This window comes from Lampris incognitus, chromosome 8, assembly GCF_029633865.1.
Source record: "Lampris incognitus isolate fLamInc1 chromosome 8, fLamInc1.hap2, whole genome shotgun sequence".
NCBI classification, from domain to species: domain Eukaryota; kingdom Metazoa; phylum Chordata; class Actinopteri; order Lampriformes; family Lampridae; genus Lampris; species Lampris incognitus.
In genome coordinates, this window is record NC_079218.1 from 6,808,144 (window position 1) to 6,831,045 (window position 22,902).

The following is a 22,902-nucleotide window of genomic DNA, read 5'->3' on the forward strand; positions in this document are numbered from 1 at the left end:
TCACAAGGGCTCGCGCTCCTCCATTAAGGACACCATCACCGACAGGCTCACCGAGAAGGAGAGAGAGTGAGTAATGCTACAAGACCGCAACCAACACATGAATTAACAACACAAATTCAGGTGGAAATGATGTGGTTGTGAGAGAGGAACCCTGCCTGGCAGGTCCGATTTGAAGTGATGAAATCCTGATGGTCTTTTTTTTGGGGGGGGGGGGACTCTATGCCCAGTGTACATGTAATGAAGTGTGTACTTGAGGGTTTGTGCCTCTTTAAGGGTGTAGAAAATGCAGTGTAATGTAAATACATGCATGGGTTGGTCGCTTATAACATCGAGAGCCCGTAAGAAAAGTTTTCAGTCATGATTGACCGTTTCCTGCTCTATAGTCAGTAGGAGGCGCCATGCAGTTTGCTGGAAGAGTGACGCGTACTGTCTCATAGACTCGATGGTTCGTTACAGATGAGTGAAAGTGGCGTCCGGGTGGCGCACCAGTCTATTGCATTGGCTACCAACACGGGGATCGCCGGTTCGAATCCCCGTGTTGCCCCGGCTTGGTCGGGCATCCCTACAGAGACAATTGGCCGTGTCTGCGGATGGAAAGACGGATGTGGGTATGTGTCCTGGTTGCTGCACTAGCGCCTCCTCTGGACGGTCGGGGGGGGGGGTCTTTTCAGGGGGGAGGGGGAACTGGGGGGGAATAGCGTGATCCTCCCACGTGCTACGTCCCCCTGGTGAAACTCCTCACTGTCAGGTGAAAAGAAGTGGCTGGCGACTCCACATGGACTGGAGGAGGCATGTGGTAGTCTGCAGCCCTCCCCGGATCGGCAGAGGGGGCGGAGCAGCGACCGGGGTGACTCGGAAGAGTGGGTAATTGGCCAGATACAATTAGGGGGGAAATCCAAAAAAAAGAAAGAAAGAAAGAAATCCCTGCCTTTTAGAGCGACTATCTTAGTTGTGTGAGCTCATTATTCTCGGCCATTCACATGAGTCGTTAGTTTATATCAATCTATTTTCCAAACTATATTTTTACTGTGTGTTTACTTTTCATTTAAATCCTGATATTTTAACCATTTTCAGGTTTTGGGTTGTGCTTTAATTGTTAAGGTGCTCAAAAGTGATGGATGTGATGATAATTCTGACTCAGATTTAATCAGAAAGGGGTGATCTGGTCCAGTGAGTCCTCTCCTGGCAGACTGGCCATGAGCTGCATGGATCTCTGTATGCTTTCCATTCCTCATCCCACCGATCTTGTTGGTTTTTGGTGTGTGTGTTTGTATATGTGTGTGTGTGTCGGTGTGTGCGTACATACATACACAAGGCCAAGTGAATAGGCATGCTTTTTTTCTGCAAAAGGCGCCCCGAGAACTGTCGCTGTAAAGACTTGACTAACTTGATTGTGGCTACGAGAACACATTCTTGCTAAATTTCCTACACAAGTTTGTGCTGCAGAGGTCGCTGCAAGCTCCAGAGAAAAGACTAGAAAATTTCACACAGGGCGTCCAGGTAGCGTAGCGGTCTATTTCGTTGCCTACCAACACGGGGATCGCTGGATCGAATCCCTGTGTTGCCTCCGGCTTGGTCAGGCGTCCCTACAGACACAATCGGCCGTGTCTGCGGGTGGGAAGCCGGATGTGGGTATGTGTCCCGGCTGCTGCACTAGCTCCTCCTCTGGTCGGTCGGGGCGCCTATTTGGGGGGGAGGACTGGGGGGAATAGCGTGTTCCTCCCATGTGCTACGTCCCCCCGGTGAAACTCCTCACTGTCAGGTGAAAAGAAGTGGCTGGCTACTCCACATGTATCGGAGGAGGCATGTGGTAGTCTGCAGCTGTGAGACCTTGGAAGTGAAGTTGTGCACTTCTGCAGAGGAGAGGAGCGGCTTTAACTTGAAAAATGTACTGATCATCTCTCCGTCTTCTCATCTGGATTTGTTTTTCAACTTCAGCTTCTGATACTCACTTAAAAGCAACACAAAATATGCTGCGTAGTTAACGTTGAATAAAGTCGCATTAACGTCCATTACGGGCACGCTTGGGATTCGTGAAAGACGTGCTAACGGCCTGTTGTCCTTCATCACCACCTCGGGAAGATCATACCCCTGTTCTGTTCTTACCACCTTTATTACACTTCCACTAATGTTATTACTGACGCCCTTAACAATAGGAACCACATGGAATAACACCGCTGCCAGGTGGTATAGACAAGGTGGACTGTGTTTAATGAACGGTTGACCTTGGGGCCAGATTTAGTTTTCCCTGTGAGACTCTATATTTAAGCTTTTGGCACGCTATCTATTAACATATTAAACACTCAAAACACTACTATGTACTGAATTCTGTCCGAGCCCCAGAAAAGTCTGTGCTCCTCAACTATTCCATGAATTTAAAGCTGGTTTAGGCCAACAGACAGAAGACTATATAGTTGTTGTCAAATCTTTTTTTTTTTTGCTTGGTAACGTGCCAACTATTTCCTTTTCTTATCCTATTAAACCTCATAATGAATATTAATGTAAAAACTTGTGTTCATGCCAGCGAATGGAAGCAATCATAGTGTTGAACATTATCTCCGTATCAAAAGGTTGTAATAACAGCAGCCGTTGTGATACTGACCAGTCTTCTGTGTGTCTCTGAAATGCTGGCAGAGTGGTCTGTCGGTGACTGCACAGTCTGTAAATGTGAAAACACAACTTCCTGCTTTGCCGATAGGCTGCACTGTAGAAGAAAATGCAGATAGCAGCTACATCCAGTTGTGTCATGTAGTATTGTGTTGTTTCCAGCAGAGACGGCAACATGTGACACCCCCCCCCACCATCAACATCAACACCATCACCACCGCCAACACCACATCACCACTACCACCACCACCACATCACCTCTACCACCCCCCGCTATCACCACCTCTACCACCACATCACCTCTACCACCATCACCACCACCATCAGCTCTGCCACCACCACTACCACCATCACCTCTTACCACCACCACCGCTACACCATCACCACTACCATCACCACCATCATCACCTCTTATCACCATCACCCCCATGACCATTACGACCACCACCACCATCTCTACCAACAAGCCTGATAGCTTTAGACAGAAGCTCTCTTTTCTCCACCCAGGATCTAATCTGGTTGGATGTGTTCTTATTAGTTGTATGCCTGTGGTAGCCGCTCAGAGCAACACTCCTGTCAATTTACTCAAAACTGTCAGACAGTACTTTTCATAATGGAGCTCATTTTCAGAGAATCTTGTAAATGACAGTTCCCACCTTGTGCCGGTGTTATTTATGGTCCCCTTGGGCCAAACACCTTCCAAGCTGCACTGCATTTAGGTGAAATTTCGCTGAAGTATTTGTGATACAGGAATGATAATATCAACATTGAGATGTTCGTTTGATAAGCTGAGAAGCCGTAGCCTGACCCGGGGCCTTACCGCGGCCGTTTACTTAAGTCTTGGATTGTGCAGGGCCTGCAATTACAGCGTGAGCCACAATAATGAAATTATTATTTGTATCTGTTATGATCTTGTAACTATGAATCAAGCACAAGTAAAAACTCCTGCTGGATGGCGATAATTGCATGTTTGTGACACGCATGTGCTCTGCGGTATGCACTAACCGTGCATTCTGGCATTCCGTGAATGGTGAGACCCTCTCCAGTAGGGGAGGACGGGGAGCAGCGAGGAAATTGGTATAATCAGCGGTGTTGGTGATGGCTGTGGATGTGGGTATATTCGATGGGCCTTGGGTGTCGGGGCGATTAGTAAGGTAGGGTTCAAAGCTATTGAAAGAAGCGAAAAGTATTAACATGAAGGATCCATCTGCGTCTGGATTGACTCTTGCCACGCTACACGGGAAGAGTGGTGCGGGAGCCTCAGGTCTGCACAGCTCGCTCGCGTCACCGCCTCTCAGCCGTGCGCGGTTTTCTGCCGTTAACGTCAGCAGCATCTCACCCCCGACATGTAATCATTTTCATTATAACGTGCTACCTTAACAGTTTTGTTTTCTTGCAGGTTTTCCGACTAGACGCGGGCCTTGTGAGCGCGCTCGCGGGCCTCTGCAGTGTGCAGGGCAGTCTGCAGCGCTGTCAGCTGTGCGAGGGAGCAGACCGGCGAACCTTTGAAACTTGGAACCGGCTCATTATAGTAAACTGTTGAAATGGGGAAAGAGGAGATCCAGGCCATATGGCTTTGTTAAATAAGGTCATAATAACTGGCCTCGGGAGCCTCGGTGGACCTTTCGCTTCTGACCTTTTAACTCCCGCGGTGACCTGCACCCAGGCTAGCACGACACGCAGCCGCTTGACCCGTGGGTGTAACCGTTTTACGGGTGAACAACTGAAACGGTTTTCCATTTCTCTTTCCCATACTTTTCGCTCGAACAAAATGCATACCGCTCATCTTCAGCGAAGGCACCAGGGAAGACATGTAAATAATCACTGACACTTCCACTTCCACATGTGTCATACATTAGGAGACAAACAACCGGATAAGAAAAGTGTGTGTTTGCGTTTCTCTGTGGGTGAGCTGCTATTAGACAGCACTACGGTTCAACACCCGTCTCTCTCTCTCTCTCTCTCTCTCTCTCTCTCTCTCTCTCTCTCTCTCGCTTCCCCCCCCCCCCACCCTCCACCGCAACTGATGTCACGACAGCAGCTGGAGGAGCTCAACGTGGATCTCCTCGCGCTCCCCCGCGGCTGAAGGCCTGACTGCGTTGTACGCATTCCCAGGCCCACGGTGCAGGATATTTACACTAGCGCCATCAGAAAAAATAAACCCGCAAGGTGTGCGGGTGTTGGGCGAAAGGGGCTCTGCGATCGAGCCTCGCATCGCCCTCGAGTGTCCCGGCGTGGACCAAATGCTCTCTGGCAACCTCTCACCCCTACTCCCTCCACATGTTTGACTCCTGACGCCTGGCGGGCAGCAGACTCGGAGCCAAATTATGTGTGGGAAGACGGAAAGCAACTAGTCGGCGCTCCCAAACTGTACAAAAAGGGGCGATTAAAGTGTCGGAAAGAGGCAGCGGATGATGATAAGTGAGGTTGCATGGGATCGGTACCTCAAAGCTTGGCAGAATTAGCAAACAGTCAATCAATCACACTCTTCTGGGTTTTATTCTTTCTGAATTGTGTTTTACGCTGCGGGCCCCTTTGGAAGCGGTAATGGTCTGCGCCAAGCTTCTCTGGTTCCCGGTTGGCTTTGTGATGTGGCGAGGGATACTGATCATGTTTACTCGTGTGGTTGATTCCAGATGCCGAAGGTGCATCCTCATTAGACAAAGGGGCACATTTCCTCTCGCATGGCTCTATCACTTAATGTGGGTCCACATTTTAGTGGATCAGACTTCCTCGCATTTAGATACCAGCAACGATTAAAGTTTAGAGTGGATAAGAAATCGGGTTTACAGTTTCCAACCGGAGTCCCAACACGTATTTCAGTTGCCGGTGTGTTGTGCAGCATGTGAATGAGTCGCGAGCTTTTGAGAGAGTTTTACAGAGCCGTGTTCCGCTATACGCCGTGGTGAATTTTGAAGTCGGGATAATGACTGCCTCTTTTTTTTTCTTTTTTTTTTTAAATAGCCAGCTATCTCGCCACAGTAAAACCAGTCGAGGCGTGCGTTAGGCTGAAATGTGCCGCCCTTTAGTGCTTGGATAAAGGCCAGGATTTTGAATAGTCTAGTAATAATTTTTTTTTTAATCAGGTGGTGAAAATGACTGGCGTATTTGGCACTTAGCCACACTCCAACACACCTTTTTTTTTTTGGTGGGGGGGGGGTCTCAGAGGCGGCGTCCTCCCCGCTGAAGACATTCTCTGAAATCAATGGACTCTATCAACATGTTGCATCCACATTTTGTCCTGCAGAGAATCGAGCTCTAGTGTGTCTGATTGCATGGAGGCGAACAGGGGGAGATGCGATCCAGATGTCCGCTGTATGATTGAGACCAGAGCCCGGCCATTAAAAAGAAAGTACTGCCTCATACAGGTTTTTACCCAAAGTATTAAGGCCAGTCCGGTTTTCCCTCTGATTCTCTTTATCATAGGCGAAAGGAGAAATGGGTACTTGCGGGGATTTACACATCATTGCTTGGATCAAGCATAAAGAAATTGTCGGCAGAGTTGTTCTGTGTGTATGTGTGTGTGTGTGTGTGTGTGTGTGTGTGTGTGTGTGTGTGTGCGTGCCAGGGCGAGGAGGGAGGCCAGGTTAATACCAGAAGAACATGTAGACCCAAAGGAAGGAGGTTATTGTTCCGGGGCTTCAATGGTTTTCACGTCTCCTAACATGGACCATGTGGACATGGAGAAGAGGGGCACGGCGCCCATACCCCCTCCAGGGTCAGACAGCAGCCGTTCAGGGAAGGACCGGGGGGCTGGTGGGGAGGTTACACAAGCTGCTCAGTGACAGGACACAGACTACAAGCAGGCACGCAAAACCGCCGGGCCCTTTATTGCTCCATTTGTGCAGATTGAGTATCGGTAGTTCGAGTTTTGATGGAATTCCTCGGAACATGCCGGGCCAATTTGCATGTTTTCATTTCAAGGTGTTATACAATATCTGAGCAGAGTAAACATTTATTGTCCCTGTGGGGCAACTTGCCTTACGCCCCGCTAGTCAAACAAAAACTCGCATAACAAGAGTCACATTGTATACAACAGTACATACGTACAGAAACAGCATCTTCCCCAGTTTTGTCACATGAATACAAGAAGTCAAACAAAAACTCACATAGCAACAATCGTGTTCTTGTACAATAGTACATGCATACATACATACATACATACATATATACACGGCATCTTTTCCAGGTTTGTCACATAAATACATGAAGTCAGAAGCGGGCATAGGCAAATCCGAGTCAGTTTGAGTCCGGCAAAATGGAGTTATGAACCAGGAATGTATTCACCCATGCTTACATGTTCATTAGCAGGAAAACTTGTGGAGTAAAATATTTCCTGAACCTGTCGGCAGTTCGAGTGCCCGTGTTACCTCCAGCTTGGTCGGGCGTCCCTACAGACACAAATGGTCTGCTGGTGGGAACCCGGATGTGGGTATGTGTCCTGGTCGCTGCACTAGCGCCTCCTCTGGTCGGTCGGGGCGCCTGTTCGAGAGGCGGAGGGGGAACTGGGGGGGATAGCGTGATCCTCCCGTGCTCTACGTCCCCCAGGTGAAACTCTTCACTGTCAGGTGAAAAGAAGCGGCTGGCAACTCCCACATGTGTCGGAGGAGGCATGTGATAGTCTGCAGCCCTCCCCGGATCGGCAGAGGGGGTGGGGCAGCGACCGGGACGGCTCGGAAGAGTGGGGTAATTGGCCGGATACAACTGAGGAGAAAGGGGGGGGGGGTAAAAAAAAATTCCTGAATCTTTTGATTGAACACTTGGTTAAGATGAGCCTACAGTACAGTGGAAGCAGCGGGTGCTCACCACAGAGGATTATGGGAGTCCATTGAATTAGGCTGTCCTTCAGACTCATCTGATATAGATGAGGAATGGTCTTCATAAAAATGCCATACTCAAGGCTCACCATTTTCGGTTTTTACTGGTTTTCATCGAAAAATACCAGATTTTTAAACTGATTTTCACCCGGATTTTATGTTTCCACGGATCCAAAGGTTGTTCCTGTTCGTGTGAGGTTATGCAACAGCGTCCTCACGTGGGGGAATTCGGCATGCTGGATGGCTTTGAAAAATAAAAACCGAAAACGCTGAGCCTTGGCCACACTGTATGAGACCAATTTAAACGAATCTGCCAAATATAGAAACCTATGACAGATTTGATAAAGGATTAAAATATGTCAAAATTAAAGCCTCAAGTTGCGGAGCAGGAACAGCATACCTTCCTTTTTGATAAGATCACTGTTGTCATGTCATATCACGTTATCATGTATGATCGCTTAGTACTTCTGTTAGTCCATAATGACAAATTAAGCTCTTTGGCCGTGAAGGAATCTTTTTTTTTTATTGTCGTAGTTTTACAGGTTGGCAGACTCTTACCCACATCGCCGGGCGTCATGTATAAGCAACATGGAGTTTTGCTGTTGCAGCCATTTAACCTACACATTGGCCGTCCTTCATTAAAAGGATAACAAGAAGCATCTGTCCTGGATGGCTTTCAGCAAGATGCTATCGATTGAATGGGATTGTACAGCGAGCCCAGAACACCATGTTGTGTTTTGTACTTCCTAGGAGATGTGCAGAAATTGGACATATTTGGAATATTTTTAACGCGAGCAGCAGCTCGTGTTTTCTCTCTCTCTCTCTCTCTCTCTCTCTCTCTCTCTCTCTCTCTCTCTCTCTCTCTCTCTCTCGCTCGCTCTCTCTTCTGCAGCCAGCTTCATGGTGAATTAAGACGTTGTACGAGCTGAGGGCTGCAATTAGGCTGGAACACCAAGTCTCAACAGATGGTTTGATCGGTCTGATTCCGGGTCAGATTTAATTCACAAAGGTTTTTAGAAAGGCTGCGTCTGCGTGGAAGTGATGCTGCGATAACTAAGACGGTGCTCGGCCAATAAATGCCGTGGATAGTTCTGGTCAGATCCTTCCTCGCTCTGCTCAGCTCTGCTTGTGATTAAAGCAAGGAAAGGAGAGAGCGAGAGTGGGAAAACGAGGGAGGAGGGAAACGGGACCACTGGATATTCTTAAGAGCCCTGATGAAAACCCAAGACGACAAAGCGAGCAACCGCCACATTGCTCAGGAGACACTTTAACGGCACACATCAAGATGGCGAAACGGTTACACCGGGGCCGTAAGTGCAGCAGCGGTCATTAAAATAGCATTCACTGACAGATGCTCAGTGTAATCATTTCTCAGATATTGAAAATTACAGCTTGCCGTGATTTATATGGTAACCACTGCCATTAGGGCCTTGACAGTTGTGGGACAGGTGTTTTTTAAAAGCGGGCGCAGATGATTTATGGTCGCATGCCATTTGAAATTGCACATTAAAGACATGGTGAAACTTATGGGCAATCCCCCACCACCTCCAACCAGGGATGGAAGTACTGGCCAAGCCCCCCCCCAACATATGAACTAGAAATGATGTTTTGCACATTTGGGGTATTAATTAGGATGTCTAAACAGGCCCGCGAACACATGTGCAAAGAATAGCCTATGTATACATAACAGCAGATCAGCAAGTCACCAGGAATATTCCCAGCATATTTTCAGGAACTAGATTAAGGCTGAGGTCGACCACCCACTTGCACAGCCTCGTCCTTTCACTGGTCGCACTAAGCACAGTGGCCCCTGAAGAGGTCGGGGAGAGGCGGGGTTATTACTGTAACAGTGCAAATACATACACTGTAGAATCTACACGAGGGGCACCTAGTAACCTGCTGCCCCAGCTTCTATATTAGATTGCTTTTAAAAGGACTGCTTATGAAGAGGGCAGCCATTTTAAATCATAACACAGGGCTCCAATGGGCTCGCTGCCCTCCATTTTGACTTCTTCATTGTAACCCGACTCTAGCAATAACGCTGTGTGATGGTTTAACAAAACCATTAGCTGGCAGCTTTTACACAGCCCGAACATGTATCAACAATTTATTATTTGAAAAATGGCCAATGTTGTGTGTGTGTGTGTGTGTGGGGGGGGTTCGTACCCTTATCCATAAATGTTCCAGGTCCGAACAAAGACTACGAGGGGGGTGTACTCCTCATTCATATTCATGAGGTGACGTTTGGATGACAAGTACAAACAAGAGTCAGCGATGAGGGCGGGCGGGGTTTCCTAACTTGATTTGATCTGATTGGCTGTATGTAAATTAGTGTTTACTGACACTACGAGTATCGGGGGGGGGGAAAGATCGTCGGACAGACGCTGAACTAGGGGGAGCTCTTTTAAAAAGCAGAATTTAGTTCTCCGGATTTTCTGCCTTTTATACTTTTTTTCAGTAGAGATGCATGACGATTAAAGTATCAGTGCTTTTTTAGAAAATACCGGCGTTTCAATTTTGGTTCGACTTTAGATGGGGGCTTTGAACCGCAGCGCCCCCAACCATTTCTCCCCTCACGAACACTGTCGCCTGCCGACAGTACGTGCAAACGTTGTCACTTAAACCGGAGGCTGTAAAAGATGTCACTTGCCGTTGCCACCTCGGAGGCCGCCACGGCAGAAGACTCTTTACATACTGGTGGGCGTTTGCCCCGAGCCGAAAGAATCCGTCCCCTTGACTTCTTGTAAGTCTTCCATCAGCAGGAGTGAGGGGGCTAACTAGCCTAGGACTGGAGCGAAGAAGAGATGGACGGGAAGGAAGAGGGATGGACGGACGTTCCACCCCTCTTCCTTTTAACGTTCCAGCTGCACCTTTTATTAATTGCGTACTAATTTCACCGGGGCCACCTCTTTCATATTATTTTACGGGTCTCTGCGAGAAGAAAGGAAGCCTAGACCCGCCAGTAAAGGGCTGGCAGGCTTATGAGCCCGGGGCCTGTCTAGATAGTCTGGCTCATAAAGACGGGGGACTTTTCTGCGAGATGTAACCGTTTTACGATGAAGCTGTGCAGCAAGTTCTCTCTCACGGCTCTGCGCTTATTAATTACATATTTTCGTGTCTGCACGCAGATCCAGCGCTAGCATGTTAACTATCCTATGAGGTGATTATTGTGAGGGGTAGATTGGGAGAGAGGGGAGGGGGGGGAAAGAGGAAGGGATTTTTTTTATGGGGTGTGTTGGGGGGGTTGAGATTTACTTCTGCTCTCAACTCGCTGTCAATTCTTTTTCATCTTCCTGGTCAGCACAAGAATAGTTGGTGTTTCAGCTAAACAAAAGCAGATTTCATGTTTGAAGTATCATTCTCGGAGATGGATGCTAATGCAGATGGCAGTGGTGATCACGGCGCTTTTCATGTTCAGCCTGTTGTTTTGGTCTCAATGACATCACCCTTCAACAGAGCTGCCACCGAGGGAAATAGGAGAGGGGTGTGCTGAGAGAGAAAACGGGTCAATTAGGGAAAGTGTTTGTGTGTGTGTGTGTGTGTGTGTGAGTGTGAGTGAGGAAGAGAGAGAAAATGGCGATAGAGGTTATTTAATTTGATTCAGTTGCGTATGAGAAACAGCATCATATAGATCATACAGGCATAGATTTGGGTAGGGATGGTGGGGACGTGTCCTTACCAACTTTCAGGAAAGCTGAAGTATGCCGAGCAACATTTAGACCTGCAATCGCACTAAAACAGAGGCCTCATTCCACTGGGCGCTGTCGGGACTTCATACTTGGCCAGAGAAGGTTAATGGTCTGTACCATCTGGCTCAGCGCGCTCTGTAGGGCAGGCTTACTGCGCATGAGCAGAGTCGCTCAACGCCGCCTCGTCAGTCAGCGTGCTAGTTATTGATGGAAACAGATGATGGATGGAGAGTCAGTAGTCTGGTTACAATCTAAGAGAAAGACTTGGTTTGTCTTTTTTCCGTCTTCTCGTTGACTATAAAAAGGTTGGGGGGGGGGAAGCACAACAGACTGCTTTCCCTTGCATTCTCATCCAGAGTAAACTATAGGCATGCCTATATGGGCATACATTTGCTATCTAGTTAGCTATGTTAAGTAGCTGGATTAAGGCAAGCTACGCCATGAGTTTTTAAGCTTTTGCCCTGATTCATATGATGGTCTCCCTGGAATAAACCCAATTTCATGCTTGTTTGTATCGTATAACGTTATACAGTGACTTAGAGCAGTGTTTCTCAACCGGGGGTCCGCGGACCCCCAGTGGTCCGTGGTGTAATTGCAAGGGGTCCGTGAAAATAAAATATCTGTAAAAAAAAAGATCCTATGACATTTATAGAAATAGGATTATTTCACTCAAATGTGACTGAGACCTTTATCTACCTAAACTATAAAGGGTAACAGGACTTTTTTCTCTAATTACATCTGTTTCACAAGTGTAATTTATTGTATAAGAGATCTCGCTCCCGTTTGCATTGTTAAAAGTTACTGCATAAAAATTCTGTTGTTACATATATCTGAAAGTTACTGAATACATATTCTGTTTTGTTACATATATCTGAAAGTTACTGCATAAGAATTCTGTTTTGTTAACTATATCTAAGTTACAACTGAAAGCTCTTATTTTTGCCCCAAAGAGTGAATAAATGCTATAATGCAATTTAAAATGCAGTTTCTACTGTTTCTATCAAATTGCAACCCCCCTCCCCCAAGATCAGGTGGAGGGGTCCTCAGGGTAGATCAAAAATACGCAGGGGGTCCAGGACCCCAAAAAGGTTGAGAACCACTGACTTAGAGAAACTTTGTTCATAGCTAACGCTAGCTAGCTAGCTAAATGGAAAACGTTTTTGTTGGTCAAGTTCTGTCCAGGGTGTACAGGGGATAGCGTTACGATAGCTAGATAATGTTAATTCGCCCACTTATTTTTGTGAGCAAATATGAAAAAGTAGGCAACGGTTGTTTGATAAAACAGAGGAGTGTAAATTTAATGTACTTACCTGAGGTTCATCAGTCGGGTCTGAGCTTTGATAAAATATGAGAAAAACGAAAAGAAAAATGGACGTCACCTATTTTGTCACCCAGCACCAGTCTGTGAGGAGACTCTCAGCTGTATAATGTTATTAAAGATGAGTGTTTCTTTCCTTCTTCGGCATCATCAGCTATGATGTTGGCCGCCAAAAAATGTGCTCAACAAGTTGTTTTTGGAGTTTTCGGTAATAAAATAGACAGTGGTTTACCATTGCCTTCTGCCCACAGTACGGGAGACCAGATACTAGAGTTTCCAGCATGCCTCCCATTGTCCTGAAGCTAACGTTGGCCAGACGGTTTGGCTCGTCCGCCAGCAACAGGTACTACACTGCTGCTGCCCAGTGTAGAGCAGGTGTATTTAAAGGCGACCTTCAAACGCCTGGTCACAGTGCCGTTATGGGGCCGCTGTTGGTCCACAGCTGCTTATTCCTCAGGTAAGCCTGCTTATTTCGCAGCTGTCCCCCATATTTGAGGGAGCATTCTACTATCCATCACCTGTGGACGCGCTCCATAGCAGTACAGCTCTGCCAGAAGATGAGTAGCTAATAAAAATTTACTCTAAATAGCCGAATTAATGAATGGCCAGTAAAGATCTTGTATGATTTTATCATTAGGTCATAAGCATAGAAACGGTCCATTGAGGGTGACGGCAGCAGCATAGAGCAGCATAGAGAATCTCAGGTAAGCTTTTAAAATCCTAGTCTAGTCACCTGAATGAGATAAACAAGCCTGTCATTTGATTCTAGGAGCAGTGATATAGGCAGCTGCTGGCCATCCTTAATTAATATGAAGAATGTTTGTGTTTATGCTCTTTCGATTAATTTGAGAATGCCTATTTTGCAAGTGGCATATCAGTTAATGATGGCACAGTTGTAAGCAGTATGATTGATAGGTGGTAATGTTACCAGCTGGCGATCCGTTGGTTAAACATATATATTTTATCTGTGTGTGTGGAGATTGGCAGTGCAAGAGAGAGCATGGATTTTGACAGCAGTGATGCGAGGGAGAGTTTGGACCCCGACAAAACCAGGGACAGTGGCAGTATCATAGAGGAAGAGAGAGATGCAGTGAAGATGTCACTGCTACGGACATTGCTGAAAAGCCATACCAACCTGACCCTGAATTTATTGGAATTCATAAAACATCAAATACAGTCCTGCATTTTAACAAACGTTGGTACAAGATTGGATCCTATGTATTAACGCCATTCAGAATTTAACATTTAGAATAGAACCAAGACCCTGGTATGTATTGCTTTGTTGACCGTGTCAGATCTCTACTGTAGTTTGTTTACAAAGTGAACCCTATTATAACCTCTGGTTTACCTCCCTCCTCCACATCCCACCCCACCCATGTGCCCCTACCAACTTTCAAGCCAAATCTACGCCCTTGTAGAAAACGAAACAAGTCATCTGAATTATGAAACTCACGTCACCTTTAGCAGCACGGTGGTGCAGTGGTTAGCGCGGTCACCTCACAGCAAGAAGGTACTGGGTTTGAGCCCTGGGTAGTCCAGCCTTGGGGGTGGGTCATCCTCTGTGTGGAGTTTGCATGTTTTCCCCATGTCTGAGTGGGTTTCCTCCAGGTGCTTTGGTTTCCTCCCACAGTTCAAAGACATGTAGGTCAGGTGAATCGGCTGTACTAAAAAAAAAAAAAATTCCCCAGGTGTGAATGTGTGTGTGTGTGTGTGTTGGCCCTGTGATGTCCTTGCAGCCTGTCCAGGGTGTCCCCCCGCCTGCCGCCCAGTGATTGCTGGGATGGGCGCCACCATCCCCGTGAACCCGAGCAGGATAAGTGATTTGGATAATGGATGGATGGACTTCACCTTTAAACAAGGCAAACTACTAACAATTACTGACTAAGTAAACCAAATAACTCAAAATTGCTTAATAATGCAGTAACTTATTAAGATAGAGAACTAAGGCTAGAAATGAAGAGGAGGAGGAGGAGGAGGAAACATGCTAATCCAGAGAAGAGAGCAGCATCTCTGCCACGGGTGGTGCTCTTGAGATCTGTGTGACAGTCTCTGTCTCTCTGTTGGTGTCCATGTTCATGGTGGAGGCTAGACGAGGTGCTTGTGGTATTATTTTGGCCTGTAAGCTCCCTACATCACTGACTGTAATCCATTTCATCCTGCTTTGTGTAACTGCTCCGGATCATGCTACTGCCACTTGGGCGAGTGATTGAGAATGACTGCTTTCCATTCAAACTCCACTCTCTTCTCCATCGTCCTCTTTTCACTCACTCACATGTGAACATAATAGTGTAATGGTGTGCCGTCTTTTCTTTTTTTTGGGGGGGGGGGGGTTCTCATGCTGTCCTCTACACTCTTTCTATCATTCCTTCCTATACCAAATACCCCCCAACCCCCTGGCTTCCTCCCCCTGTTTCTCCCTGCTGGTGTGTAATAATATATTTGACTTTACTGGACATCCCCAGGAGGAATTCCTTGTGTTTGGTGAACCAGAGTCTCTCCAGTGTGATTTCAGACACACTGGACAGCGGTCATTAATCACCTCGCCATGACGAGCATGTGTGTGTGTGTGTGTGTGTGTGTGTGTGTGTGTGTGTGTGTGTGCGCGCGCACGCGCGTGTGGGTATATGCATGCTTGCGTGCATGTGCATGTGTGTTTTGGAGGTGGCTCTGTTTTCCTTTTCATGCGTGTTCATCAGCAAACAAATCCTATCTGTTTTTTGGGAAGCGATATTGGGAATGCTCGTTGTGTTGTTCTTCCCCTCCCTGTTAGTTATTTCCTGGTGCTGAGATATGACCTGTGACAAGTCGCTTTCTCCATGAGGCCTGGCTGCGTGTCGAGGATATGGAAGGCTGACTGGTGTCTAGTGTCTGACTGTGTGGCCTTCAGCTGACTACGGCTGCTTCACGGCTTGAGAATTCTTTCTGGGGCCAGCGTGAATTCCATCTGTTAATGGTTTACTGTACTCCTATGACAGAAATATTTATAAAGTTGCAACGTAATATTCATTATGTGAATATTACTGAGTAAGGAGTAGGTTAATGTATTCACCAGTTTGGGATCGTGACGAGACAGTTGCTGGTTTGAACCTCCAGGCTAATGGAAATTTGCAGCAAGGGAAGGTGAATCAATCAATAAAGTTGCATTTTATATAGCGCTGTTCTAGCTGCAACAGCCACTCAAAGTGCTTTACAAATAATACAAAGACAAATCTTCAAATCAAAATTACTGAAGGTTAGGTGTGGAGTGCCCCAGGGCTCAGTGTTGGGACCATAGTTATTCATATTGTACATAAACAATATATGTAAAATGTCAAAAACTCTGAAAACCATTCTATTCCCCGATGATACAAACTTACTCTTCTGTGGAGACAACATAGAACGACTCTTGGATACTGTGGAAACGGAATTGAGCAGGATGAAGAGGTGGTTTAATGCAAATGAACTAACACTGAATTTAAGCAAAACAAAATTCATATTTGGGAAACGATCTACCAACTAAGGCAAGAAACTCGTGGTAAATGATGTACATGACGTGAATGACCAACATGTTCCCATTTCTGAATGACTTCTAATGCTTCATTCACACCAAAAGCTACATGTTGCGCTTTTCATGCTACAAACCAAGTAGCACTACCGAATAGCTCGAGTAGCACCACAGCTTCATACCAACAAGTTCGTTTGACGACACCATTATACAGCGTTAGCGCTAGCATTAGCAACAGTGACCGTGTTTTCAAAGCAAATGAAAACTTACCAAAGAGTCCAGTCTCTGAATGATACAAAAGTGATATCGCATAAATCTGGACATGCTGAAACCACATAAATCAATTAATCCTCCATTTTCTTTCTCATCTCCAGTCTCGATTTCACTGGCCATGTGGCCTTTTGACCTCAAGCAAAAATGATTGACTGATTGGCTTGTGGCGCGAGTTGAAAAAGGTTCAACTCGCACCGCAAAGTTGTCTGGGACAACAAAGTAGCGCAGAGCAACAAAGCAACATGTCGCAGTTTTCCATCAACTTTTCCTTCATTCTGGTTGACTTGTTGCTTTTTGTGTGGAATGAGGCATAAGCCCTAGTTGCTCGTGTGGCGCAGCTGACTAGCCATAAGGAAAAACTCTGACAGTGTACTAAGCTGTTCTCAAGGGTGAAGATGTGAAAGCGTCTGAAAAGAGTATCTTTAATGAAGTTCTCTGGGAGTCAGGATTGGGTATAGAGATACAACGGGGCCATCTTAACTCTGTCGAAGCTATTCTTGTGTGTGATGTTATTGGAAGCACCTACTGGTATCATCATGGACTATATTTACATGCAGTGAATAATATGGTTCAGGTGATTAACTGAATTAAGGTGACGTGTTGGCCATTATGTGATCTCCTCAATAATCCGAGTTTACAAGACCTGTTAGTTAGTCTAATTGCAGGAACGGAAATTGCGTTACGTATAACCCCGCTTCCAACATTGTGTGCTTGAAACGTTTCAGAAAATGTCTCTTTTTCTGTATTTCCGCCTGTGCAAAAAATGTTAGGATGTTATGTTGTCTTTTGTCTATCGTTTGCGGGTCAGCTGATTAAAAGCTTTTGGTGCATGTGCACAACCAATCCTCCGAAAAAACGCCAATTAAGGTGCATACAAAGTACAGTAATTCAAATGACTAGAAAAATCTAGCACTGTTAATCCACTTAAGCTTGTGTCTATTTACACCTCAGCTTGGTTAAGATGGTTTGGTTAAGCTGTTCACTTGGCAGTCACAATAATCCAATTATTGCCTAATTTTGATTAAAATTGAATTTTAGTGGTCCGGGTAGCGTAGCGGTCTGTTCCGTTGCCTACCAACACGGGGATCGGCAGTTAGAATCCCCCGTGTTACCTCCGGCTTGGTCGGGCGTCCCTGCAAACACAATTGGCCGTGTCCCCTGGATGTGGGAGTGTGTCCTGGTCACTGCACTAGCGCCTCCTCTGGTCGGTCGAGGTGCCTGTTCGGGGGAGACTGCGGGGAATAGCGTAATCCTCCCACACGCTACGTCCCCCTGGTGAAACTCCTCCTCACTGTCAGGTGAAAAGAAGCGGCTGGCGACTCCACATGTATGGGAGGAGGCATGTGGTAGTCTGCAGCCCTCCCCGGATCGGCAGAGAGGATGGAGCAGCGACCGGGACGGCTCAGGCGAGTGGGGCAATTGGACAAGTACAACTGGGGAAAAAAGGGGGGGGGGGAATCCACAAAAAAAAAAAATTTTCATTTTAATTTGCATGTAAATACACTGATTGCCTCTTTTTCACATACCCCTCGGCCTCATCTAGAGTTGAAAAAGCCCAGTTGAAGACTGACTGTCCTCAGAACTGAGTAAATGTTTGTTAAGCATGCTCAAGGAAACATGCAGGAATCTCCAATGTTGCAGAAAGTCAAGTGCCAACCCTGAGAAAGGTCTGTTCTCTACTGGACGCCTCCCTGTTACCCCCCTGGCACCTGCAGGTCACAGTGTGAGAGAGGAGGCGAGCCCCACACACAGGATTAACAGAGGGCCGTGACCCCAGCCCCTTAGGGCACACACTCATGCACACAGGAAGGAGATGTGCCGGATGTAAATACACACAATCACACACACAGACACACACCTCAAGCATGCTACACATACATTCACATAAGCACACCAGCGCACACCTGCTGTGTCTGACAGCGCTGTCAGATATGAACACAGGCACCTGTCACACAGGCATGCCTTGAACAATGAGATCTTTCACGTCTTGCTGTTTGTGGAACAGAAGTGTTTCTTCAGATGTGTGCGTGCAGATGTCACTGTTTCATATCTATTTTAGCATTCTGTGTGATGAGGTTTGAAATTGAAATCCGCTTCACAGAGAGGTGAGTCAGTTCATCTGGACACGTTTAAGTGGGAGGGACGTTTCATCACTCATCCGGTGCCCCTTTCCCACTGCATGGTACCGGTACCGGCCCGACTCAGCTCAACTCTACTCGCTTTTTTCGGTTTTCCATTGGGCAAAAGTTAGGGATAGTACCAGGTACTTTTTTTTGGTACCACCTCCATCGAGGTTCCAGGTTGAGCTGAGACTAAAACTAAAAGGTGACATGAAAATACCACTATAAATAAATAAATAAAACAAAATAAGTAAAATCTAAATATGTCCATCCGTCCATCCATTATCCAAACCGCTTATCCTGCTCTCGGGGTCGAGGGGATGCCGGAGCCTATCCCAGCAGTCATCAAATCTAAATCTAAATATATGTATATGTATTTATATATATTTAAATATAGATAAAATTGAAGAAAAAAAACTAGTCAACACGCCCAAAAATGACCAGCGGGGCTTCGCCGTGAGGGGACGCTATCTGCAGTGGACAACGAAATCCCAAAAAGTGAAGCAAGTAGAGTCGAATGGAGCAGAGTCCAGTTGAGGCGGTACTATGCAGTGGAAAAGGGGCACAAGTGACTTCGTCAGTCTCAGCTGACTGCAGGTACCCCCCTCCACCCCCACCCCATAAACAGCACAGTGGCATAACGACCAAAACCAACGATCGGTTTCATATGCCAATTGGCATTACCATTAACTAGAGCATTAACTAATGGTCATGCCAATTTGCATATGAAACCGGTCGTTGATTTTGATCGTTATGCAACTGTGCTGTTTATAAGGTTGGGGTAATTAGTTTAATGAATCATGCAACTGTGCTGCAGTCAGTCGAGATGGACGGAGTCACTTGGATGAGTGATGAAACGTTTCTCGCTCAGTAAACGTCGAGTCCAGATGAACTGATTCACCTCTCGGTGACTTCCTCACCTGGACTACTGAGCATGCATCATGGGCGAGTAAGGGGTGTGCTGAGGCTGCTGCAGCACCCCCTATTGACAAGGGGTGGAACACGTGTGTAAATGGCTATTGTACCATAGCTAACAGACTATCTGAACATTTGTTTTAAGATTTTGGAACAGTGTGTTATGAGGTACCTGTCTGAAAATATACGGGAAAAAAATGTGCGAATTTAAATAATTCCTCCGATCTGACGTGACAGCATCGTCACATCGGGTCGGGCTCAGCTAATTTTTGCCGATTCTCAAACACGGGGAGAGATTTGCTGGAAGCGGGAGCTAATTAACAGCGCAGAAAAGGATTCTGGATTTTTCTGACTTCTGAAAGCCCAAAGTAGCAACAGAACAAGAGGACACGGTGTCCAGTAACCGTAGGGGTGTGTATTATGGCACTGCCGTGGCCCCTCCGGCTGCTGGAGAGATCTGTTTGTGGCATTTGTAGGCTATAGCCTGTAAGGGAAGCAATAGCAACACCGCTGTTGTATTATGCTGACGTAGTGATGTTTCCACAGCGCCTCCTGTTGGACAGGATATGTATTTTCAGTATCAAAGACTTCGCCCAGTAACTGGTGAGTTAGCCTACATGTTTCTGTCCTGCGGTGACATATTTCATGTGTTATGAATGTGGCAGGAGTAGCCTATCCTTTTTAAGCTTTATAAATGCCCTATGTCAGGGGCGTCCAGGTAGCGTAGCGGTCTATTCCATTGCATACCAACACGGGGATCACCGGTTCGAGTCCCTATGGTCAGGCGTCCCTTCAGACACAATTGGCCGTGTCTGCGGGTGGGAAGCCGGATGTGGGTGTGTGTCCTGGTCGCTGCAGTAGCGCCTCCTCTGGTCTGTCGGGGCGTCTATTTTGGGGGGAGGGGGAACTGGGGGGGGAATAGCGTGATCCTCCCACGCGCTACGTCCCCCCCGGCGAAACTCCTCACTGTCAGGTGAAACGAAGCGGCTGGCGACTCCACATGTATGGGAGGAGGCATGTGGTAGTCTGCAGCCCTCCCCGGATCGGCAGAGGGGGGTGGAGCAGCGACCAGGATTGCTGGGAAGAGTGGGGTAATTGGCCGGATACAATTGGGGGGGAGGGGGGCCCTATCTCGTGCAGCTATGTTAGTTGCTTTTCTCTTCCCATTACTGTGCCGGGAAAGTAATGCTGCATGAAATGTGTGTGCTGAAGGCAAGTGCAAGTGCGTGCACATACGTACATAGTAGTCATGCGCGCACACTTATATTTGTACTGTGCAACAGCCCTCGGCGGAAATATGTTCCCGTGCAGGTGTTAGTCAGCATCGCTGGCAGGAGCCTGCAAACAAATTTAGTTTATCTAGTTTTGACTCTTGGTTTCTGACAATTTTTTAAACAAAGTCACAGCACTTGTTTACGTCTGTGCCTACGTGTGTGTTCCTGCATGTGTTTTCGAGTGAGCATGTATGTGTTGCTGGACCTGGTCCTGTTCCCTGTTGTATGAATAGATACCAGGTGTGTTTTTGTGTGTTTGTGTGTGTGTCTGTCTGTGTGTGTGTGTGTGTGTGTGAGCCCACGTTGTGGAGCTTGGTCCCACCTACATCCCGCTCAGTGGGAAATGAGCAGACATAAGCACATAATGACAGGAAGGGATGAGTCCAGCCTTTGGGCCCCGGTAGAAAGGAGAATTTTCCCACAATGGATGTCAGCATTCTTTTAACACCCGGGGCTATGGTCCATCCCAAAAATCCACAAGCGGTCCTGTAGCAGGGGGTTTGTCTGTGTGTGTGTGTGTTTTTGGAGGGGGGGGTTAGATTTGTCAAGCCAAAGTAGGACATCTTGACTGGCACCAATGGGACTTTCCCATTGCGCCGTGGGGGAAAGTTTTCTTTGTTTGCGCTGAGAAGCTGGTCTACGGGGCTTTTGGACAGCCTTGTTCTTGTTTGATATTTTAGTTTAACAAGGTTGGAAGCAGCTTCTTTGGGTGGGATCACCGACCCAGGCTTGCTTCTAGAACCATCTGCAAGTGTTACTGACTATAAATGCTGCTGGCTTACAGGAATGGAGGCTTTCAGCAACGGAAGAATTAATTGCCTGATGTAGAGCCAAAGACCCAGAGTCACTTCAACTTGAAATAAAAAGGGATGAGTAACTTTTAAATCCCACCGTTTGCTGAACCTTTAAAAAAGATGGGGCGTACACTGATGAGCCAAAACATTATGACCACCTGCCTAATATGCTGTTGGTCCTGTGTGTGCTACCAAAATAGTGCTGACCCGCCGAGGCATGGACTCTACAAGACCCCTGAAGGTGTCCTGTGGTATCTGGCACCAAAACATTAGCAGCAGATCCTTCGAATCCTGTAAGATGCGAGGTGGAGTCACCATGGATCGGACACGTCGGTCCAGCACATCCCACAGATGCTCAATCGGATTGAGATCTGGAACGTTTGCAGGCCAGGGTAACACCGTGAACACTTCATCATGTTCTACAAACCCTTCCCGAACAATGTGTGCAGTGTGGCAGGGCACATTATCCTGCTGAAAGAGGCCACTGCCATCAGGGAACACCATCGCCATGAAGGGGTGTAGCTGGTCTGCAACGATTTTTAAGTTGGTGGCACGTGTCAAATTGACGTCCACATGAACGGTCAGACCCAGGGTTTCCCAGCAGAACGTTGCCCAGAGCATCATACTCCCTCCACCTTCTTGTCGTCTTCCCACAGTGCATCCCGGCGCCATCACTTCCCCAGGTAAACAGTGCACATGTACACGGCCATCCGTGTGATCTAAAAGAAAACAGGACTCATTAGACCAGGCGACCTTCTTCCACTGCTCCATGGTCCAGTTCTGACGTGCAGACACCCATTGTAGGTGCTTTCGATAGTGGATAGGGGTCATCCTGGGCACTCACCAGTTTGCGGCTGCGCAGCCCCATACGTAGCAGGGTGCAATGAAACGTGTGTTGTGACACATTCCTCTCATAACCATCATCAAAATTCTCTGTGACTTGTGCCACAGTGGACCTTTTGTTGGTTCGGACCAGACGGGATAGCCTTCATTGCCCTCGTGCATCGATGAGCCTTGGGCATCCAACACCCTGTCTCCGGTTTGTGGTTTGTCCAACCTCGGACCACTGTCAGTAGGTACTCACCAATGCTGACCGGGAGCACCCCACAAGCCTTGCCGTTTCAGAGATACTCTGGCCCAAAGTCGCTCAGGTTTTTACTCCTGCATCCAACACTTTGACGACGGAACTGATTGTTCACGTACCATCTCCAGACCTTGACGTATGTGCCCTTGTTTGCCCTTGTTTGGAGATGAGCATTGTTCGGTTCACCTGTGAGTGGTCATAATGTTTCGGCTCATCCGCGTATCTGCTTTTCGTAGCTCTTGCACTCATGAAACCAGCTGTTTTTGTACGTCTGCGAGCTTATCCTCTTTTTCTGTCTTTCACAGATTCCCTTTGTACCCCAGAGGAGAGCGGTTTCATTTCGAGTATGGGGTCTACTTACTCAACAAGAACATTGCCCAGGTAATACACGTGCACACATCTATCACACACAGAGTTCGCAGGTCTGAAAGGTGTTGGGAATTATAACCCAAGTCTGGCTCTTTCAAAAGCATTAAAAAAAAAATTGAGTTAGAGATATATGTAAAAAAAAAAAAAGTAGAAAATTC

General features: G+C 47.0%; 1 protein-coding gene across 1 annotated transcript in view; it reads left to right on the forward strand.

The window, feature by feature from the left end:
* The window catches only part of uvrag (UV radiation resistance associated gene), a 153,089-nt gene that overhangs the window by 67,162 nt on the left and 63,025 nt on the right, over positions 1-22,902 (forward strand). Inside the window, exons 13-14 of the mRNA XM_056285197.1 lie at positions 8-66; positions 22,681-22,756. Of these exons, the coding sequence (XP_056141172.1) occupies positions 8-66; positions 22,681-22,756 (135 nt within the window). The remainder of the gene's footprint in view (positions 1-7; positions 67-22,680; positions 22,757-22,902) is intronic.